Source organism: Canis lupus, chromosome 7 (assembly GCF_003254725.2).
Source record: "Canis lupus dingo isolate Sandy chromosome 7, ASM325472v2, whole genome shotgun sequence".
NCBI classification, from domain to species: Eukaryota; Metazoa; Chordata; class Mammalia; order Carnivora; family Canidae; genus Canis; species Canis lupus.
In genome coordinates, this window is record NC_064249.1 from 6,272,294 (window position 1) to 6,289,967 (window position 17,674).

Consider the following 17,674-nt stretch of genomic DNA (forward strand, 5'->3'; position numbering starts at 1 on the left):
AGAATTACTCTGGAAATAAGTGTTGTTTTAAGGCATGGACACCTGTCTATAAGAATTCAGAGTCTTCTGACAATGTACAGGATGGTTTTCACATTTCAAAACTTCTGAGTTTTGACTTAGTCCTGAAAGGTGGGATTTGGTTATGTGTTCCTTTTACATATCTTGCAAAAACTTGAGTCAAATTCTGCCCTCAATTTCAAGATGAAAGCTGCTGGCTAATTTTCCCCAAGACTGAAATACATATAACTAAGATATTTTCCTGTTTTTCTTCCTCTGCCAATTAGCACCAATACAGATGAAAAACCTAAAGAGAATACCCATTTAAGTCCTCAAGAAGACAGCGGCATACAACCTCAAACTCTGCAAACAAATCAGGAAAACAGCAGGTACCTACTGTACATATCGAATTCATAATGTTGTCAGGAACTCAAATACTGAAAATGAGAACAGGATTTGCACATGATGATGCTCTAGTTGCATCACTGGTACCAGGGGAGTTAGAAAGTACTTCAGGAAGTGGAAAGGCCTTGGTGGTTGTTTTTCTTGGGACTCTGGTTGCTTCCAGGGAGTTGGGTGAGGACTGTCAGCGCTGTGCCCAGGCACTGTTTTCACAAAGCTTTCCGCAGGTTTGTGCAGTGATGCCACGAACCTTTGAGAAGGAAGCTTTCGTTTTCCTTGTGGAACCCACGCATTTGCCACTTGGGTGTGCCTCCCAGTCCCCCACTTCCCTTCAATGTGCAGTGTCACCTCAGGATTCTGAGGAGACTCTGGACTTCCCCTCCTCTGCTTCCCCACTCTCCCTGAATTCTCTGCCACAGCTGGCCTCCCGACTGCTCTGTCCTTTCTATCTGTCCCCCACAGAGGCTTGTCACCACACCTCATTCCTGCAATCCAGGAATTCAGATACCAGCTTACTAGCATAGCTGTTGTCCTGAATGTTCAGCTGTTTGCTACAGGATTGGGGTGAAAGGGAAATTATACTACAACCCAAAGTGGCACACAACTTAGAATTGAATATTAGAAATCACCAAACTAAAAATTAAAGTTTTACTGCAACACATTCTCACCCACTGTCAGCCTACTTACCACTACAACAGCTGAGTGAATAGAAGCCACAGAGAGGGCAGCCACCGTGGCTCGGCAGTTTAGTGTTGCCTTCAGCCCAGGAGACCTGGGATGGAGTCCCATGTCAGGCTCCCTGCAGAGGGAGGCTGCTTCTCCCTCTGCCTGTCTCTCTCTCTCTCATGAATAAATAAAAAAAAAAAAGAAGAAGAAGAAGAAGCCACAGAGACCTTGAGACTGTATGATTGTCTCTGCAAAAGTTAACTTAAAAACTATTTCACAAGAGGGCTTAAAATAGCATTTAATTTCTCCTCATTCCTGCCAAGTGACTTTCCCAAACATTTTACTACCTTTCTTCCAGTTTAGTTGCAATAACCTGGCTCAGAATCCACTTACTCAAGAAGCTCTAAGTGCTCCAAACCAAAATGATGTCTTTCTTTAAAACTCAAAGCACTTGCTGTCTATAACAATATTTTAAAAGCAAACTATTTCCTCTTAAGTACTCATTATCAAAAACATAGAAAATGAAGAAAAATATAAAAAATATAAGAATTACCTGAAATAGCCTCCACCCACTGGTTAGTATTCTTAAGCTTCTTTGCATGTTGTTTTACATTTGCAGGATTATAAAGAGATCATATTGACTGTATAATATTGAATTCTGATTTTGTTTTCACCAAATGACAACCGTTTCCTTTATAAAAAACTTATATCCTATAGTAGTCAGTATTTCATTTGTTATTTTGCCTATTAACACTATTGTATTCATTTGCTCATTCCTGCATTCTTCAAACATGCATTAGTCATTTATAAAATGTACCATATATTGTGCTTCTTTTTTCTCATGTGCTAACTTATGAGTAAAGGCTCACTTTTTAAATTTCCCTAAATTTCTGAATAGAGACTTAATCAAATGAGAAGTGTAAATAAATATTTGAGAGAAAATTTATCAGAAATTCATTATAACTAACCATTTAGAATTTTTCTCTTACATCAAGGTATGGGTCAAATTGTGTACATTGACTGTGGATCAACTTTTAATAAAATGGGAGGAAGTCATTAATGAATTTGTCTCCAATCTCCTTCTAAGACTGGAATTTTGGCCATTAGTTCTACAGGAGAAAGGTTGATCATGTGGTAGACCAGGAGTGAGTCACAGTCTGTAGCTTGCTTAAGACCTGGGCACCCAGGGATCCCTGGGTGGCTCAGCAGTTGAGCGTCTGCCTTCAGCTCAGGGCCGGATCCTGGAGTCCCAGGATCAAGTCCCACGTCGGGCTCCCTATATGGAGTCTGCTTCTCCCTCTGCCTGTGTCTCTGCCTCTCTCTCTCTCTCTCTCTCTGTGTCTCTCATAAAAAAATAAATAAAATCTTAAAAAAAAAAAAAAAGACCTGGGCACCCAAACCAGGCACAAGGACAGAGAGGGTGATACAGGTAAAGAGGCAGATTACAAAGACACCGCTGCAAGCTGAAGGACGTGAGAACGTTGAAAGATGATGCAGGTAACACATAATGTTGGGAAGCCTTGTGAGATAGAAAGAGAACAATGATGAGGCATCAGGTGGCAAGAATAACAGGGGTGTCAGCTGAGCTGATGAGCCTCAAGAGGGGTCTGTCCCCTGGCCTTAAGGAAGAGGAGAGGTTCCAGCAGGGCCAGGGAAGGGTTTGGACGTCTTGGACTAAACAACATCTTCTTTCAGTCTTGACTGTGTTAGGGAAAGAGGACATGCTCTCTGAGGCTGACCCTCCTCCAAACTGCCAGCTCCTGTTTACTTTCCCCTTGCCATGCCATGGCTCAGAAACAAGAGGCAGAATTTTTTTGTGCGTTATGAGGGACCTTTATGTTTCTGGAACAAGGCCTTTCTAACAAGTTGCTCAACACTGAGAACAGGCTTCCTTTGACAAAAAAGGCAATGAGGAAAGGTCAATTTATTCCTTAATGTCTCTTATCTACTCAGTGTCTCAGTATTTTCTTGTGCCCTACCTAGCAACCACCAAGGAGGGCGTAAACACTTCTTCTAAACTCAGACTTATGTGTAATGCTAGTAACACGATTTTAATGAGTAAATTCTGGGGGGTTCGCTTGTCACTCATGCTGTCACCCAAATAAAAATATCCTGTTATATCAGTGCCCTTCCTTGAGAAAGTACTCTCATGCTGGAGAACATCTTGAATTAAAATGTTGTTGGAAAGGAGCTAATTCAACAGAGGAAGATGTGAAACTCGTAACTTCTTGGAAGTGACCTCACAGAGATACAAACATGTGCACCTGAAGATGCTGAAGTGCTCCCAGGAGCTTGGACACTCCATATGCCTTTTCCTTGTGCTGGAAACACACATCATCTAGTTAGGGGAAAAGTCTGCACTAAAGCTATATAAATAGCCTCAATAACTTAAAGGAAGGTGTCTCTTAGGATTTCTGTTTACAAGTCTGTTCTTCACCTTTCTTATTTTCAAATGCTCTTGCTACACAGAATGGTCTTCTTAACAAGAATATCAAAATCCAGGTTGAAGATGCGAAAAACATATAAGTCACGTACAATTATACTACTCAGTGGTAACTGCTGTTAATATTTGATTTTCTGCTAACCTTTCTTCATATATGTTTTTATACACACATCTTTTTTTTTATGTAGAGCAAAATCTCCTATTAGATCAGAGTAAAATCTAGCTAGATCAGTTTTTATGTTCTCTAGGGAAAGAAGTATTTTCTGTTTATTACAAAGGCATTATGGGCAGCCTCGGTGGCCCAGAGGTTTAGCGCCGCCTTTAGCCCAGGGCCTGATCCTGGAGACCCAGGATCCAACCCGCGTCGGGCTCCCTGCATGGAGCCTGCTTATATCTCTGCCTCTCTCTCTTTGAAGTTAATACAGAAAGCTTACATCCATCACTATTCTGTTATATACCTTAATTTTGTGTGATGCAGGTTCAACCCTCATCATTCTATGAACAAAATAGCAGTTGATATATAGGTTGGACTGAAAAATGTTTTTCTTCATCTGATTCCTGTGACACAGGGTCAGTAAAGAAAACTGAAAAGTACAAGGAAAAACAAGGAAAATGAAAAACGCATAATTCCAATGGATATTAGTTAAGTCTGGAGTATTTTCAACTAGTAGCTCACTGGGAATACCAAAGGCAAATGCTTATTGGGAGTCCTTTTTTCTGGACACATATATATTGCAGTTTCTCACATGGAATTTTTTTTTTTAAGTGCTTCCTGCATAGACCTTCCTAACCGGAAAGGCACCTATCAACAATTCCTTATACTTTTGCTAGACACTTAGGAAATTCTTTTTCCCCAAGATCATCTATCTTCGGTCACAGCTCTGACGACTTATTTGGGATAAACTCCAAGTGGAACTGGTGGTTTAAGTCCTGACCATTGGAAAACTTACCACACAGAAAAGTTAAATTAAGCGGCTAAGATTGGGGCCGCGGTGGCTCAGCGGTGGAGCATCTGCCTTCAGCCCAGGGCATGACCCCGGGGTCCGGGATGGAGTCCCGCATCAGGTTCCCCACTGGGAGCTGCTTCTCCCTCTGCCTGTGTCTCTGCCTCTCTCTCTCTGTGTCTCTCATGAATAAATAAGATCTTAAAATATATACATATATATATATATATAATCATATATTAAAGCCTAAGCGTGAGGGTGTCAGCCCCCCTCCCCCCAGTAGTTCCTGCTTTGCCAGCTCAGGGCAGGAACGTGTCTGTTCCTCTCAGGCGCGCTTTCAATGCAGGCCACGTGACTCTTCCCCCTTAGGAGTCGCACAGGTCCAACCGCAACTCTCCAACAGATCTGGCTCATTCTTCATTCCCCGCTTGATTTTCCACTGAGAGGCTGTTTCACCAGAAAAGGTCTCCCTCCTGCGGAGCAACTTTTTTTTTTTTTGGATTTTATTTATTTATTCATGAGAGACACAGAGAAGGAGGGCGGGAGGGAGGGAGCGAGCGAGCCAGCGACACAGGCAGAGGGAGGCGCAGGCTCCCCGAGGGCGCCCGACGCAGGGTCTCCGGGGTCTCCGGGGTCCCCGGGGTCACGCCCCGGGCTGCAGGCGGCGTCCACCGCCGGGCCCCGCCCCCCCGGGCGCCCCGCCCTTACCTTCTCCTCAGGGAAGCGCTCCCTTGCCGCGGGCAGGAGGCCGCCCTCCGCCGCCTCGACGACCCCGCTGCCTGGGCTCCGCGCTCTCCCCTCGGCGCGCCCTTCCGCCCCGGCCCCGGACGACGGCGGCGACGGCCCCGCCCGCTCCGCGGCCCTTCCCGCCCTTCCCGAGCCCGGGCGGCGCGCTGGCCGAGCTCCCGAAGCCGCCGGGGGCCTCCGCTCGGCGCGCACACGGGGTCGCCGCGGGACGAGGCCCAGGGGCCCGGCGACCCGGGGGCGCGACGCCAGCACGCGCGCGCCGGCCGCGGAGGCCTCTGGGTCCCACGGCCCGGCCCCGCCCCCGGCCGCCCGCGGGCCCCGCCCCTTCCGCGAAGGCGAGCCGCTTCCGCCCACGCCCCGCCCAGGCTCCGCCCCGATCCCGCCAGGCCCCGCCCACCTTCCGCGAAGGCCCCCCCCAAGCTCCGCCCCGGCCCCGCCCCGCCGTTGCGCACCTGCCGGGGGATATCTGGGGGGTGGATAGTGGCGTGCAGTTCCCGTCCCGGCGAGGAGTCCTCCCGGCCGGCTCGTAGGCTCCCGCTGGGCACCTGCAAGATGACGGCGTCCCGCGCACCGCGCACCCGCGGTCCCTGCTGCCCCCTGAGCCCCTCCTGTTCGCCGCGCTGCTCTCAGCCTCTCCGGGGCTTCCTAATGCTCCTCCTGCTACACTCCTGGGTTGTGGGTAAGAGCCTGGAGCCGGCGTGCGCCGCCGAGGCGAGCTGGAGCGGGGGGGCAGGCCTGGGCCCGGGCCCCGGGAGCTTGGCCTGGTGGGTCGGGAGCCGGCGCGGCCCGGGGCGGGTGTGCGGGGCCGAAGGCTCGCGGGGCTTAGGGCGGTGAGCCCTGCGGGTGCTGGGCGCGGCCAGCGGGGTCACCTGGTGGAGCTGCGAGCCGGCGATTGCTTGCGGGTTTCGAGGCCGACGCGCCGGGGAGGGGGCTGGGCAGCGCGGACCCAGGGCCTGCGGTGGGCTGGGTGTCCGTGCCCAGTGCCTGGGGCTGTTCCTAGGATCCGCGGTGTGCCTGCGAGCGGTTTGTTCTCTGTCCCTGGCGGGGCGGTGCCGTGGGAGAGGGCTGCTGTTTGTGACGGGCTGGGTGTTACGGGGCGTGTGCTGCAGGGAAGTAGCCTGGGTGTGGGTGTGGGGTCAGGAAGTTCACCGCTTGCTTTGCGTGGGGGCTGGGGCGAGAGGGGACTCTGGGTGGGAGCACGCGGTGGGTCCCTGGGGCCCAGAGGGGGAGGGAAAGCCACACTTTGCTTTTTTTTTTTTTAAAGATTTTATTTATTTGCTCATGAGAGACACACACACACACAGAGAGAGAGAGAGAGAGAGAGAGAGAGAGAGGCAGAGACACAGGGAAAGGGAGAAGCAGGCCCCATGCAGGGAGCCCGACGTGGGCCTCGATCCCAGGTCCCCAGGATCACACCCCAGGCTGCACCAGGGCTGCCCATGCCCACACTTTGCTTTTTGTACCTAAAAACAGCAGTCTTCTTGTCCGAGATCATATTAGCGTTGGTCGGCAGGCTGTTCCTTTTCCGTTTTTTTGGTCTTTTTTTTTTTTCCCCCTTTGGACATAGAATCATCTTCCTGTTTCCGTGCAATAGACATTGCCCAGTTCCATTACTTAATCGCTTTTTGCCATTGTCTTCTTATTTTCATAAGGGTGGGTCATATTTAAGGGGAATTCTGAATGCATTGGTAGCTTACTGACAAATGAGTCACCTAAGAAATACAGGATAAGTCATGTCAGTCTGGTTTTCCTGTATACCCATGAACTGAAACTGAAAGCCCATCCATTACATTTGTTTTATTGTGTCGTGGAATAACAGTTAGTGTTTATATTATATACATATGAGCTAAAGATGACCTGCTTGTTCCGGAACACAGAAGCAGTTCGTTTGGGGCCACCATTTTTAGTACTTTGGCATATTTCTTTCTGTCTTTATCTGAACCTGTGTTTCTCTGCCCAAGTACTTTCTAGGACCCCATTACATGTACAGTTTGTATGCTGCATTCTTTTCATCAGTAGCATTCATTCAGCACCTATTTGCCTTGTGTGTACCAGGTTCTGTGCTGGTCCCGAGGATACGCTGGTGAGTGAAAACAAAACTGTCCATTTCCAGGATCCTAATATCACCATTGGTCGGCTTGCACTCACACAAATATAAGCAGAAGCGGTTTTGCTGACTGTTAGGACCCCGGTGCCAGCACACAGTGGCAGTCAAGAAATAGTTGCTAGAATTTATTGGGTGAGGCAGACAAATCGAAACATACGTAAGTAACCCAAGAAAAGTGCTCTGGAGGAAAGGAGTTTGATTCTCTAATAGCATGTAACAATGGCTGGAGGCAGGGAAATGTTTTCTTACTGACCTAGGCAAAACTCTTACTCTCTGGGGCCTCTGTACTTGCTTTTCCCTCAGATATGGGACATTTTCCTCCCGCCCTTTGTATATAAGGCTCCTTCTCCTTCAAGCTTACTTGAGATGTCACCCTATCTCTAACCACCCAATCTCAGACACACACACTCCAGCCCAGATCCCTCTCTGACTGGAAGTCACCGCTGCAAAACTGTTTTCTGGTTTCCCCGCTTGAATGCAGAGCTTGTCTGTCTTGCCACACTTGTGGTACCAGAGTTGCAATATTTTGCCCAGTGTCAACACTCTTGTATAATTATTCAGTACCAGGAAATGAAATATAGTAATTTAATATAATCAAGCTACTAGAAAAAACTCCTCCTGCTTCCAGGGAAAAAGTAAAGACCCAGGGTTAGGATGGCCTTTCTGTGGTGCCTAAGCTAAGGCGGGGCAGCTGATGTCACCGAGGCTCTGTCTCCTACTGTTTGTATAGAGTCTGTGGTGCCCACAGTACTCTCGTCTTGCTTGTTACTGATCATCAAAAGTTCATTTCCATGGGAGAACTAGTGTGGGGAGGGGCCAGTGGCAATAAAAAGAAACCAAGAAGAAAAAAAAGTTTTTAGAAAGGATCAAGTTGAGGTTAGCCATGGAGCTAACAATGAAGGAGACCATGAATATTGTTTGGAGGAGAGGAAATACAATGAATAGGGTGAAAATTGGAAGGTCACAGATATTTAGGAATGCGGAAAAGGAAGTTGCAGGTTCAAAGGTAAAATCAGGATAGGTATGAAATTAGAGAAAGCCCAAATGAGGCCTCATTATGTCGGCAGGGAAATACGGAAATAGAGTACACATGTCCATTTTGAGGCAGCTCCCACGCCCAGAAGCAGGTTTGTAAGCAGACAGTGTTGTGCCTGGAGGCTCGCCATCTCCAAGGCACTCAGTTGCCAGCTGCGTGAGATCGCAGAAGGGAACATTTGTCCAGTTCGGGACCAGTCCTACTCTTCCAGAAGGAGTCTCTGCCTCGGTGGACAAAACCCACCATCTCCTGTTGTGAGTGGTGTCTTTAGGTCTTTCCTTTCTCTCTAATGAAGAAGCCAAGATCCCTAAGTGTTTGCTTACAGGGCAGTTTCTTGGTCTCCTTCCTCTGCAGATTATAAAGCAGAGAGATCAGTCCTTAACTGGCCAATTGTTAGGTTACCAGAATACTGGGAGATAGGCAACAGAAGAAATTGCATGGCCAGATCTTTCTCCAGTGCGTGAAACTTAAAGATGATTATTTTCAATAATAGATGCATCTCAGTGTATTCTTCAGCATGGTGTTCTGTTTGACTGCGGTGGCCCTTTGATCACCAGATGTTTTGCCTAGCCCCTCCAAGGGACATCCTGTGCTTGGTGTTAGGGCTGCATGTGTGAATGGAGTCAGCCAGGGGGACTATTAAACACAAAAACTTGTGATAGTGACTGAAAGATCCATGCTGCAGACAGTCCAAGAGGAGGGGACTGGGCACTGCCTCCCGGGGAAGTGGAAAATGCTTGCTAGAGGAGCAGTTGACTGGGTTCAGTGTTAAGAAGTCAGGGGTTGAGCAGGAGCCACAGCTGAGCAGGAAGGAAGGGTGTTCAGAGCAGAGGGAGCAGTTTGATTGATCAGAGGCTTGGACATATGACATGGCTGGGGCATTCGATGACTGCAGAGCTACCCGGTGTGGCAGCAGGAGGACAAGGGAGGCAAGAGAGAGCCCGAGGACTAGATCACAGAGCCAAACACTGTGAAGAGCAACAGGATAGTCAGCAATGAACAATCACCATCATTAAAATTCAGACATGACGTTATTATCTGTTCTTTCAGGGCACCTTGAGCCATTTTGTTTGACTTAAGACATAGCGAATTGAAACCAGGGTTACTTTAATTTTTCCAGACTCAGTAGAAGACCATGTCTTGAGGACTACATCGCTAAGTGTGTTGGTGGAAGCACGGGAGGGTTTCAGATGAGTGTGGTGGGAAGCAGTGTTGCCTAGTTGCTGGGGATGTTGTCTTGGACAAATTACTTAAGCTGCTGTGCCTTAGTTTGCTCATCTTACAGAGGGGGAAATAGTATCCTATTCATAGGATGAGTATGAAGTTAGTTAAATTGCCCTTAAAATAATGGTACACAGGTAGTGCTGAAGGTTCGCTATTGCTAAAATTATAATATGACCACTGTTGTTTTAAGAAAGAAGATGTAGAATCTTTGGTTACCGTACTTGGGGGAAAAAAAACCCATTATTTGGAGTTCTCTTTTGATAATGTTAAATACTGTTTGTAATAATAGCAGAAATGGATATTGGGTCCATGATAAAACAAGAAAACATAAATATTTTGACATGAGGGAAATCAAATACTCTGATAAAGGGAAAGAGCTGTCATTCAACCAATGAAAAAGTTTGAGGAGAGGCATAAAACAACAAAGACAAAAATGATGATTTGGTGATTTCTCTGGAAGACATTGGCTGAGCAGAAAAGAATTTGAGTTTTTGTCTAAGAAGATCTGCTAACTGCACTTATTCAGCTGTGGCGCTGGGCATTACACGTGCAGTGATATGTCATACGTGGTCCTCAGAAGGTAACAGTCTCGGAGGGAGTACAAGCAATAATGACTTAGGCTCTGAGGCATTCTGTGGAAGAAGTAAATGGAGCATCATGAGGACACGTCAGCTAGTTTTTTGATAAGAGATGTCAAGAGCCACAAGAAGTGGCATGTCACTGAAACTGAAAGATGAGTGGGGTGGGAGGAATGTGGGATCTCTGGTCAAAGCTGAAGTTAAATGATACAAGGAGATCTGGAGTGTTGATGTAGTTTAGGCAATTGAATGGACACTGTAAGGAATCGAATAGGGCTTGAGAATATTATGCAAAAGTGAGCAGAGCCCTGATGGGGACAGGCTTTACAAGTCAGCTAGCCATGATAAGGAGCCCTTAGGCATTGTCATGAGGGCATTAGGGAAGTCATGGTAAGGTATCTGACTTGGAAGAGTTTTGGTCACTGTCATATCAATGTGACTCTGGCATCAATGTGAAACATGAAATGAATGAAAGATGATGAGATAGGTAAGGGGGCCTGTTCAGAAACGCTGATAGCACTCTAGAGAAGAAATGACAGTGGTGTGAACTTGAAGCAAAGGTAGAATTAGAGCGGTGGATCAGATATCAAGCAGGAAGACCATCTGTCTTCAACTCAACACCAAAAAAATCCCAGATAATCTAGGTATAAAATGGACAGGTGATATGAACAGACATTTCTCCAAAGAAGACAAATGACCAAGAGCCTCAAAAAAGGATGTTCAATATCAGTAATCATCAGAGAAGTGCAAATCAAAAGAGCAATGAGACATCACCTCACACTTGTCAGAATGGCAATATCAAAAGCATAGGGAAGTGGGTAAAAAGGCCTCCTTGTCCACTATTGGTGGGAGTTCAAGCTGGTACAGTCACTGTAGAAAGCAAATGGAGGTTCCCTAGAAATTTAAAAGTAGAATTACCATATAATCCAGTAATACCACTACTGGTATTTACCCTAAATATGTGAAAACACTGATTTGATAAGACATATGCACCCTTATGTTTATTGCAGCATTATCTATAATACCAAAAATATAGAAGCAATCCAAGGGTCTTTCGATATATGAATGTATAAGAAGGTGTGGTGTATATATACAATGGAGTATAATTTAGCCATAAAAAAGAATGGAATCTTGCTATTTGTAGCAATGTGGATGGATCTAGAGGGTATAATGCTAAGTATAAGTCAGTAAGTGATAAATGCCATATGATATCAGGCACATATGGAATTTTGTTTGTGTTGCTGTTTCTTAGAGAGAAAGCATGAGTGGTGGGGAGTGGCAGAGGGAGAGGGATTGAGAATCTCAAGCAGACTCCATGCTCAGCACAGAGCCTGATGTGAGGCTCAGTCCCAAGACCCATCATGATTTACATGACCTGAGCCGAAATCAAGAGTCAGACACTTAACCAACTGAGCCACGCAGGCACCCCTATGTGTGGAATCAAAGGAACAAAACCAATGAACAAAGATAAAAAGACATAAACTAAAAAACAGACTTTTAAATATAAAGAACAGACGGGTGAGGAAGTGGGTGAAATAGGTGAAGGATTAAGAGTATATTTATTTTGATGATCATTGAGTAATATATAGAATTGTTGAATCACTATACTGTACACCTGAAAACTAATATAACACTGTGTGTTAATTATTCAGGAATTAAAAATTTAAGAACCCATCTGTCTTACCTGTGGGACGTGTATGAGTGTAAAGAATCAAGAGACCACACTTTGGCTTCAAGACATTATTTGAGATAGCATGACATTTCAAGTAGAGCATGTGGTGAGACAATTGGTAATATACAGTCGGCACCCAGGGGAGTGATCAAGGATGGAGACCAGGATTTGGAAGGCAGCTCTTCTTAGTTGTAATGAGGTCAAGGGAGTATACACAGTCACCCAGAGGGATGTGCAGAATGAAGTAACAAGAGTTCCTACAGCAACCCATGACGAACATTGCAGCAGCAACCCAGAGACGAACATCTCTGCAACTGGCCAGAGAAGAAAGGGTAGCCAGAGGATAAAAAAAAACATTGAGTGTTCTGAGCAAGAAAGCAGTTTTATTGTAAAAATGTGATGTTGCACTCAATTATTAAAGCATATAAAGCTTGCAAACCCAGTTGTAAATTCTGCACATTTTTGAAATCATGTCTTATAACTGCACATGTGAGGAAGAAGAAATACTTCAAATTAGTTGAACGAATAAATCATCCAACTGACATTTCTTTTTCCATACAAATCACTATATATGAAAGTTGTATTTGGAATTCTATCTTCTTTATCTGCTTTCAAGGTAGTTACTGAAATTGAATGCATAAAACAAGGAATACTTATATTTTTTAATCAGGGGCATGCTGTTACTTGATTTCTTTCTTGGTGGTTCCATGATTTCTAATGTTGTAACTCATTTGTATCTAGAACGGGGTTATATCGCATTTCTAGTTGAAGGAATGAAGGATCCTTTGATCAGCAGAGGAAGATGACATTATATTTAAAATAATGCCCCAAAAAGGAAGCTTTTTTTTTCCTGTAAGGCTGTTCAGAGTAGTAAACTTTGATATTTAAATGTTGTCTGTTCACTTGTGAGAAGCTCAGTCACTCATATGAAACACAAAATGAAGTCTTATATGAGAGACTTCAATGCCTACTTATCTTGATCTCTGAACTACATAATTCTTATGTAATAATCCCTTGTTACTCTAGCATTTCTGAAGCACCCACTGAGAACAGAGTGCAGTAGAAAAAGAAGATCTGTGATCTCTGGCCTCTAGGAACTTGCCTTCTGTGAGGAGACTGAGCCTGAAGTGACAAGTTATCATTAGTTTGTCTTAGGCTATGGAAGAGGAATCAGGGCAGAGTGCTGTGTACTACAGAAGGCTTCTTTTTTTTTTTTTTTTTAAAAATAGATTTTATTTATTTATTCATGAGAAACACAGAGAGAATGGCAGAGGCAGAGGCAGAGGGAGAAGCAGGCTCCGTGCAGGGAGCCCAGTGCAGGGCTCGATCCTGGGACCGCAGGATCTTGCCCTGAGCCAAAGGGAGATGCTCAACCACTGAGCTACCCAGGCATCCCACTACAGAAGGCTTCTTAGAGGAAAGGTGAGTTTTGAAATGAACTGAGAAAAAAGTGGGGAAAACCTAAACCAATGATTTTATTTCTTCACTTTATTGTTGAAAGAAAATTCCATCTTATTCCCTAACAAATTAAAACCTAGTAAGATGTTACTGAAAATAAGCAAGCCATATCTTCAAATACTATCTCAACTTGAGTAAAAACATGGAAGAATCATTTAAAATCTCACCAAGAATTTTTCCACTTTTTCTGTATTACCAATCTGCTGGGAGACCATAGTGCCTGGTTGGTGAAAGAGATAAGATCCTTCATTTTCATGTTCTCATTCTCTTATCCCTAGATGCCTGTGATCGTCCAGCATACATCTCTATGAAGCCAAATGTTAGCAAAATGAACTTTGACCCTGGGGACACGATATTCTTTACCTGTAATCTAGGATACAGGCCTATTAGGCCTCTCCTTCCCATGTCTTCTGTTTGTCAGCCTGATAATACATGGACCCCTCTCAAGGAGGGTTGTACAAGTAAGTGTACAAAACTTTTTTTTTATTGTTCTAGAGATTTCACACATTTTAGGCTGCATATTGCACTAATACAGTGATTGTTTTCTCATGTGAATGTACATTTTAGATAGCAGTGTAGTTTTTCAGACTTTGAAAAATCTCTCTTGGAAGCTGGTTACCTGGTTGAATTTGAATCTTAAGTTTGGCCTTATAATAGTCAAAGAAATAAAATAATACTCTCATGAATTCAGATGAGCAATGTAGAATTTTGATTTTAATTTAAATGTTTTGAAATTACTATGAAATATGCTAATTTAAACATTTAGACATTTTTAGATGCTTTGAAATTGCTATGAAACAATGAATTTAAAAATTTTCTTTTAGAAAAATCATGTCTACATCCAGGAGAACCCAGCAATGGCCAGGTAGTCCTCGTAGATGAATCTCTGCTCTTTGGTTCAAAGATTCAATATTCCTGTAATGAGGGGTAAGTTGTTCCTTAATGTAATAAATAAGATAAATAATTGCCAATTCCATTTTTGTTATGCTTCTCTTCTTAAGCATTCCCATAAAGTTGATTTCATTGTCCTTTTATATGAGAAGGAGTACTTGGAGCCTAACAAGTCTCAGGCTTTTTATTTAAACTGAGAAGGTGTGTAATTAGTAGAAAGAAATTTAAATTGAAGAAAAGCAAAATTCTATAATATTTACTATAAACATACCGTAAGCATTAACAATGATGACTTCATTTTGCCAACAAGATGCACCCTATTTAAAATGACCAACTCTCAAAGTTGAAGTTGGGCTTATAGAAATGGGAGATCAAATTACCAACTGAAGATATTCTTATATTGAGATAATGCTAAGGTGTTACCATGCCAAAATTCACCTAGTTAGCCTGGACCATTATATTGATCAGGATTCGTTAGTTGGATTTTTGTGACTGCTACAAAGGTTTAAGTATCTCAAAAAGAGATACTGAGCGCTTAAGAATTACAACCTTTGTTCCATAGGACTCTTAATAATATATATTGGGGACACCGGGCATTTATGAAGAATGTTCGCCTAAAGGGTAAATGGAATACAATATGGAAATGTATAGGACTTTTTTTGTTTTGGGTTTTTTTTTTTTTTTTTTTTTTGAGAGAGCACATATGAGTAGCGGATGGGGGGTGGGCGACAGCAAGAGAGGGAGAGAGGATCTTAAGCAGGCTGTATGCTTGGTGCAGAGCCTGAAGCAGGGCTTAATCTCACAACCCGGCGATCATGACCTGAGTCCATTATCAAGAATCAGAAGCTCAACCAATTGAGCCACCCAGGGGCCCTACATCTGATTTTTTTTTAATTGACTTTTTATATTGACTGCTACTTTACTGAATTCATTTATTAGTGCTACTAACCCTTTTATTTGTTCTGGTGGAATCTGTGGGGTTTTCTACAGATAAGATCACATCATCTGCAAACTGATTATTTTACTTCTTACTTTCCTGTTTGGATGTTTTGAATGTCTTTTATTTCTTTTTCTTGCCTAACTGCTATGGCTAGAATTTCCAGTACTGTGTTGAATAGAAGTGGTAACAGCAGGCATCCTTGACTTGTTCCTCATCTTAGAGGAAAAGCTTTCAGCTTTTCACCATTGAATATGATATTTAGTGTGGGTTTTTCATGAGTGGTCTTTATTATCCTAAGATAGTTTTCTTGTCTTCCTAGTTCATCCAGTATATTTATCATAAAAGAGTGTTGAACTTTCTCAAATGCTTTTTCTGCATCAGTTGAGATGATGATGTAGTTTTTGTCCTTTCTGCTGATGGGGCATATAACAGTGATCATTTTATTTCCATGTAGTGTCTTTGTCTGGCTTTGGTATCATGTTAATGCTGATCACATAATGAATTTGAGACTTCCCTCTTGAATTTTTTGGAGAAATTTGAGGAGGATAGGTATCACTTCTTCTTTAAATGTTTGGTAGAATTCACCTGTGAAAACATCAGGTCTAGAGCTTTTATTGAGAGAATTTTGATTACTGATCCAGTCTCCTTACTGGTTATGTCTCTTCATATTTTCTGTTTCTTCATGGTTTAGTTTTGGTAGGTTTGTCTTTCCAGGAATTTGTCCATTTTATCTGTTATCAAACCTGCTGGTATAAAATTATTCATAGTACTGTATTATATTTTGTATTTCTGTAGAGTTGATAGTAATGTTTCCACTTAATTTTTTTTTCAATAAATTGAGTCTTCTCTCTTTCTTAGTCCATCTAACGAAAGGTTTGTGAATTTGGTTGATCTTTACAAAGAAACAACTTTTGGTTTCATTGATTTTCTGTATTGTTTTTCCCCTCTATTTTATTTATCTGCTCTCTAATCGTTAATACTTACCTCCTTCTGCTAGCTTTGGGTTTAGTTTTTCTTTTTCTAATACCTTTAGTTGTAGTGTTTGGTTGTTGATTTCAGATCTCTCATTTTTTAAGGTAAGCCTTTATGGTCCTAAATCTCCCCTTGGCATTGCTCTACTGTATCCCATAAGTTTTGGTATGCTGTGTTTTCATTTTCATTCACTTAAAAGCATTTCCTGATTTCCCTTTTGATTTCTTATTTGATCCACTGCTTGTTTAAAAGCATGTGGTTTAATTTTCACAATTTTGTGAATTTTCTGGTTTTCCTTTTATTTTTTTATTTTTTATTTTTTGGCTGGTTTTCCTTTTAATATAGGTTTCTAACTTCATCCCGTTGTGGCCAGAGAAGATTCTTGTGTTTTCCACATAGAGCATCATGTCATCTGTGAAGAGTAAGAGTTTGACTTTTTTGCCAATCACACGTCTTTTATTTCTTTTGGTTGTCTGATTGCTGAGGCTAGGACTTCTAGCACTGTATTGAACAACAGTGGTGATAGTGGACACTTTTGCCATGTTCCTGACCTTAGAGGAAAAGTTCTTTTTTTCCCCATTGAGAATGATAATTTCTTGTGGGCTTTTCATAGATGGCTTTTATGATATTGAGGTATGTTCCCTCTATCCCTACACTTTGAAGAGCTTTAATCAAGAAAGGATGCTGTACTTTGCTGAATGCTTTTTCTGCATATTTTGAGAGGATCCTATGGTTCTTGTCCTTTCTTTTATTTATGTAGTGTATCACATTGATTGGTGGATGTTGAACCACCCTTGTAGCCCAGGAATAAATGCCACTTGGTTGTGGTGAATACTCCATTTAAGGTACTGCTGGATCCTGTTGGTTGGGGTCTCGGTGAGAATTATGGCATCCATTTTCATCAGGGATATTGGTCATTAATCCTCTTTTTTGGTGGAGTCTTTGGTTTTGGGATCAAGGTGTAATGCTGGCCTCATAGAAAGAGTTTGGAAGTTTTCTTTCCATTTCTATTTTTTTAAACGACTTCAGAAGAATAAGTATTAATTCTTCTTTAAATGTTTGGTAGAATTCCCCTGGGAAGCCATCTGGCCCTGGACTCTTGTTTTTGGGAGATTTTTGATTATTGCTTCAATTTCTTTGCTGATTATGGGTCTATTCAGGTTTTCTATTTCTTCCTGTTTCAGTTTGGTAGTTTATACGTTTCTAAGAATGCATCCATTTCTTCCAGATTGCCTAATTTGTTGGCATATAATTGCTGATAGTATGTTATTAGAATTGTTTGTATTTCTTTGGTGTTGGTTGTGATCTCTCCTCATTCATTCATGATTTTATTTATTTGAGTCCTTTTTCTTTTCTTTTTGATAAGTCTGCCCAGGGGTTTATTGATCTTATGGATTCTTTCAGAGATCCAGCTCTTAGTTTCATTGATATGTTCTACTGTTCTTTTGGTTTCTCCTTCATTGATTTCTGCTCTAATTATTAATTCTCTTCTCCTGCTGGGTTTAGGCTTTATTTACTATTCTTTCTCCAGCTCATTTAGGTCATGTATTTGAGACCTTTCTTGTTTCTTGAGAAAGGCTTGTATTTGCTATATACA

The 17,674-nt window shown here is 42.9% G+C and overlaps 2 protein-coding genes across 15 annotated transcripts in view; both read left to right on the top strand.

Annotated features, from left to right (window-relative positions):
- Positions 1–3,542, top strand: part of LOC112648316 (complement receptor type 2-like) — a 152,762-nt gene extending 149,220 nt beyond the window's left edge. Inside the window, exons 18-19 of one of the 3 annotated variants that reach the window (XM_049112051.1) lie at positions 285–386; positions 3,190–3,533. In XM_049112051.1, the coding sequence (XP_048968008.1) occupies positions 285–386; positions 3,190–3,202 (115 nt within the window). In that variant the 3' untranslated portion in view covers positions 3,203–3,533. Of the gene's footprint in view, positions 1–284 lie in introns of all 3 variants that reach the window. The other 2 variants (XM_049112053.1, XM_049112050.1) reach the window with 2 other exon arrangements.
- Positions 3,543–5,628: 2,086 nt separating this feature from the next.
- Positions 5,629–17,674, top strand: part of LOC112648318 (membrane cofactor protein-like) — a 43,823-nt gene continuing 31,777 nt past the window's right edge. For 6 of the 12 annotated variants that reach the window (XM_025429773.3, XM_025429778.3, XM_025429775.3 and 3 more), the window contains exons 1-3: positions 5,629–5,878; positions 13,553–13,735; positions 14,099–14,201. In XM_025429773.3, coding sequence (XP_025285558.1) covers positions 5,752–5,878; positions 13,553–13,735; positions 14,099–14,201 — 413 coding nt within the window. In that variant the 5' untranslated portion in view covers positions 5,629–5,751. The remainder of the gene's footprint in view (positions 5,879–13,552; positions 13,736–14,098; positions 14,202–17,674) is intronic. The other 6 variants (XR_007411773.1, XM_049112055.1, XM_049112057.1 and 3 more) reach the window with 3 other exon arrangements.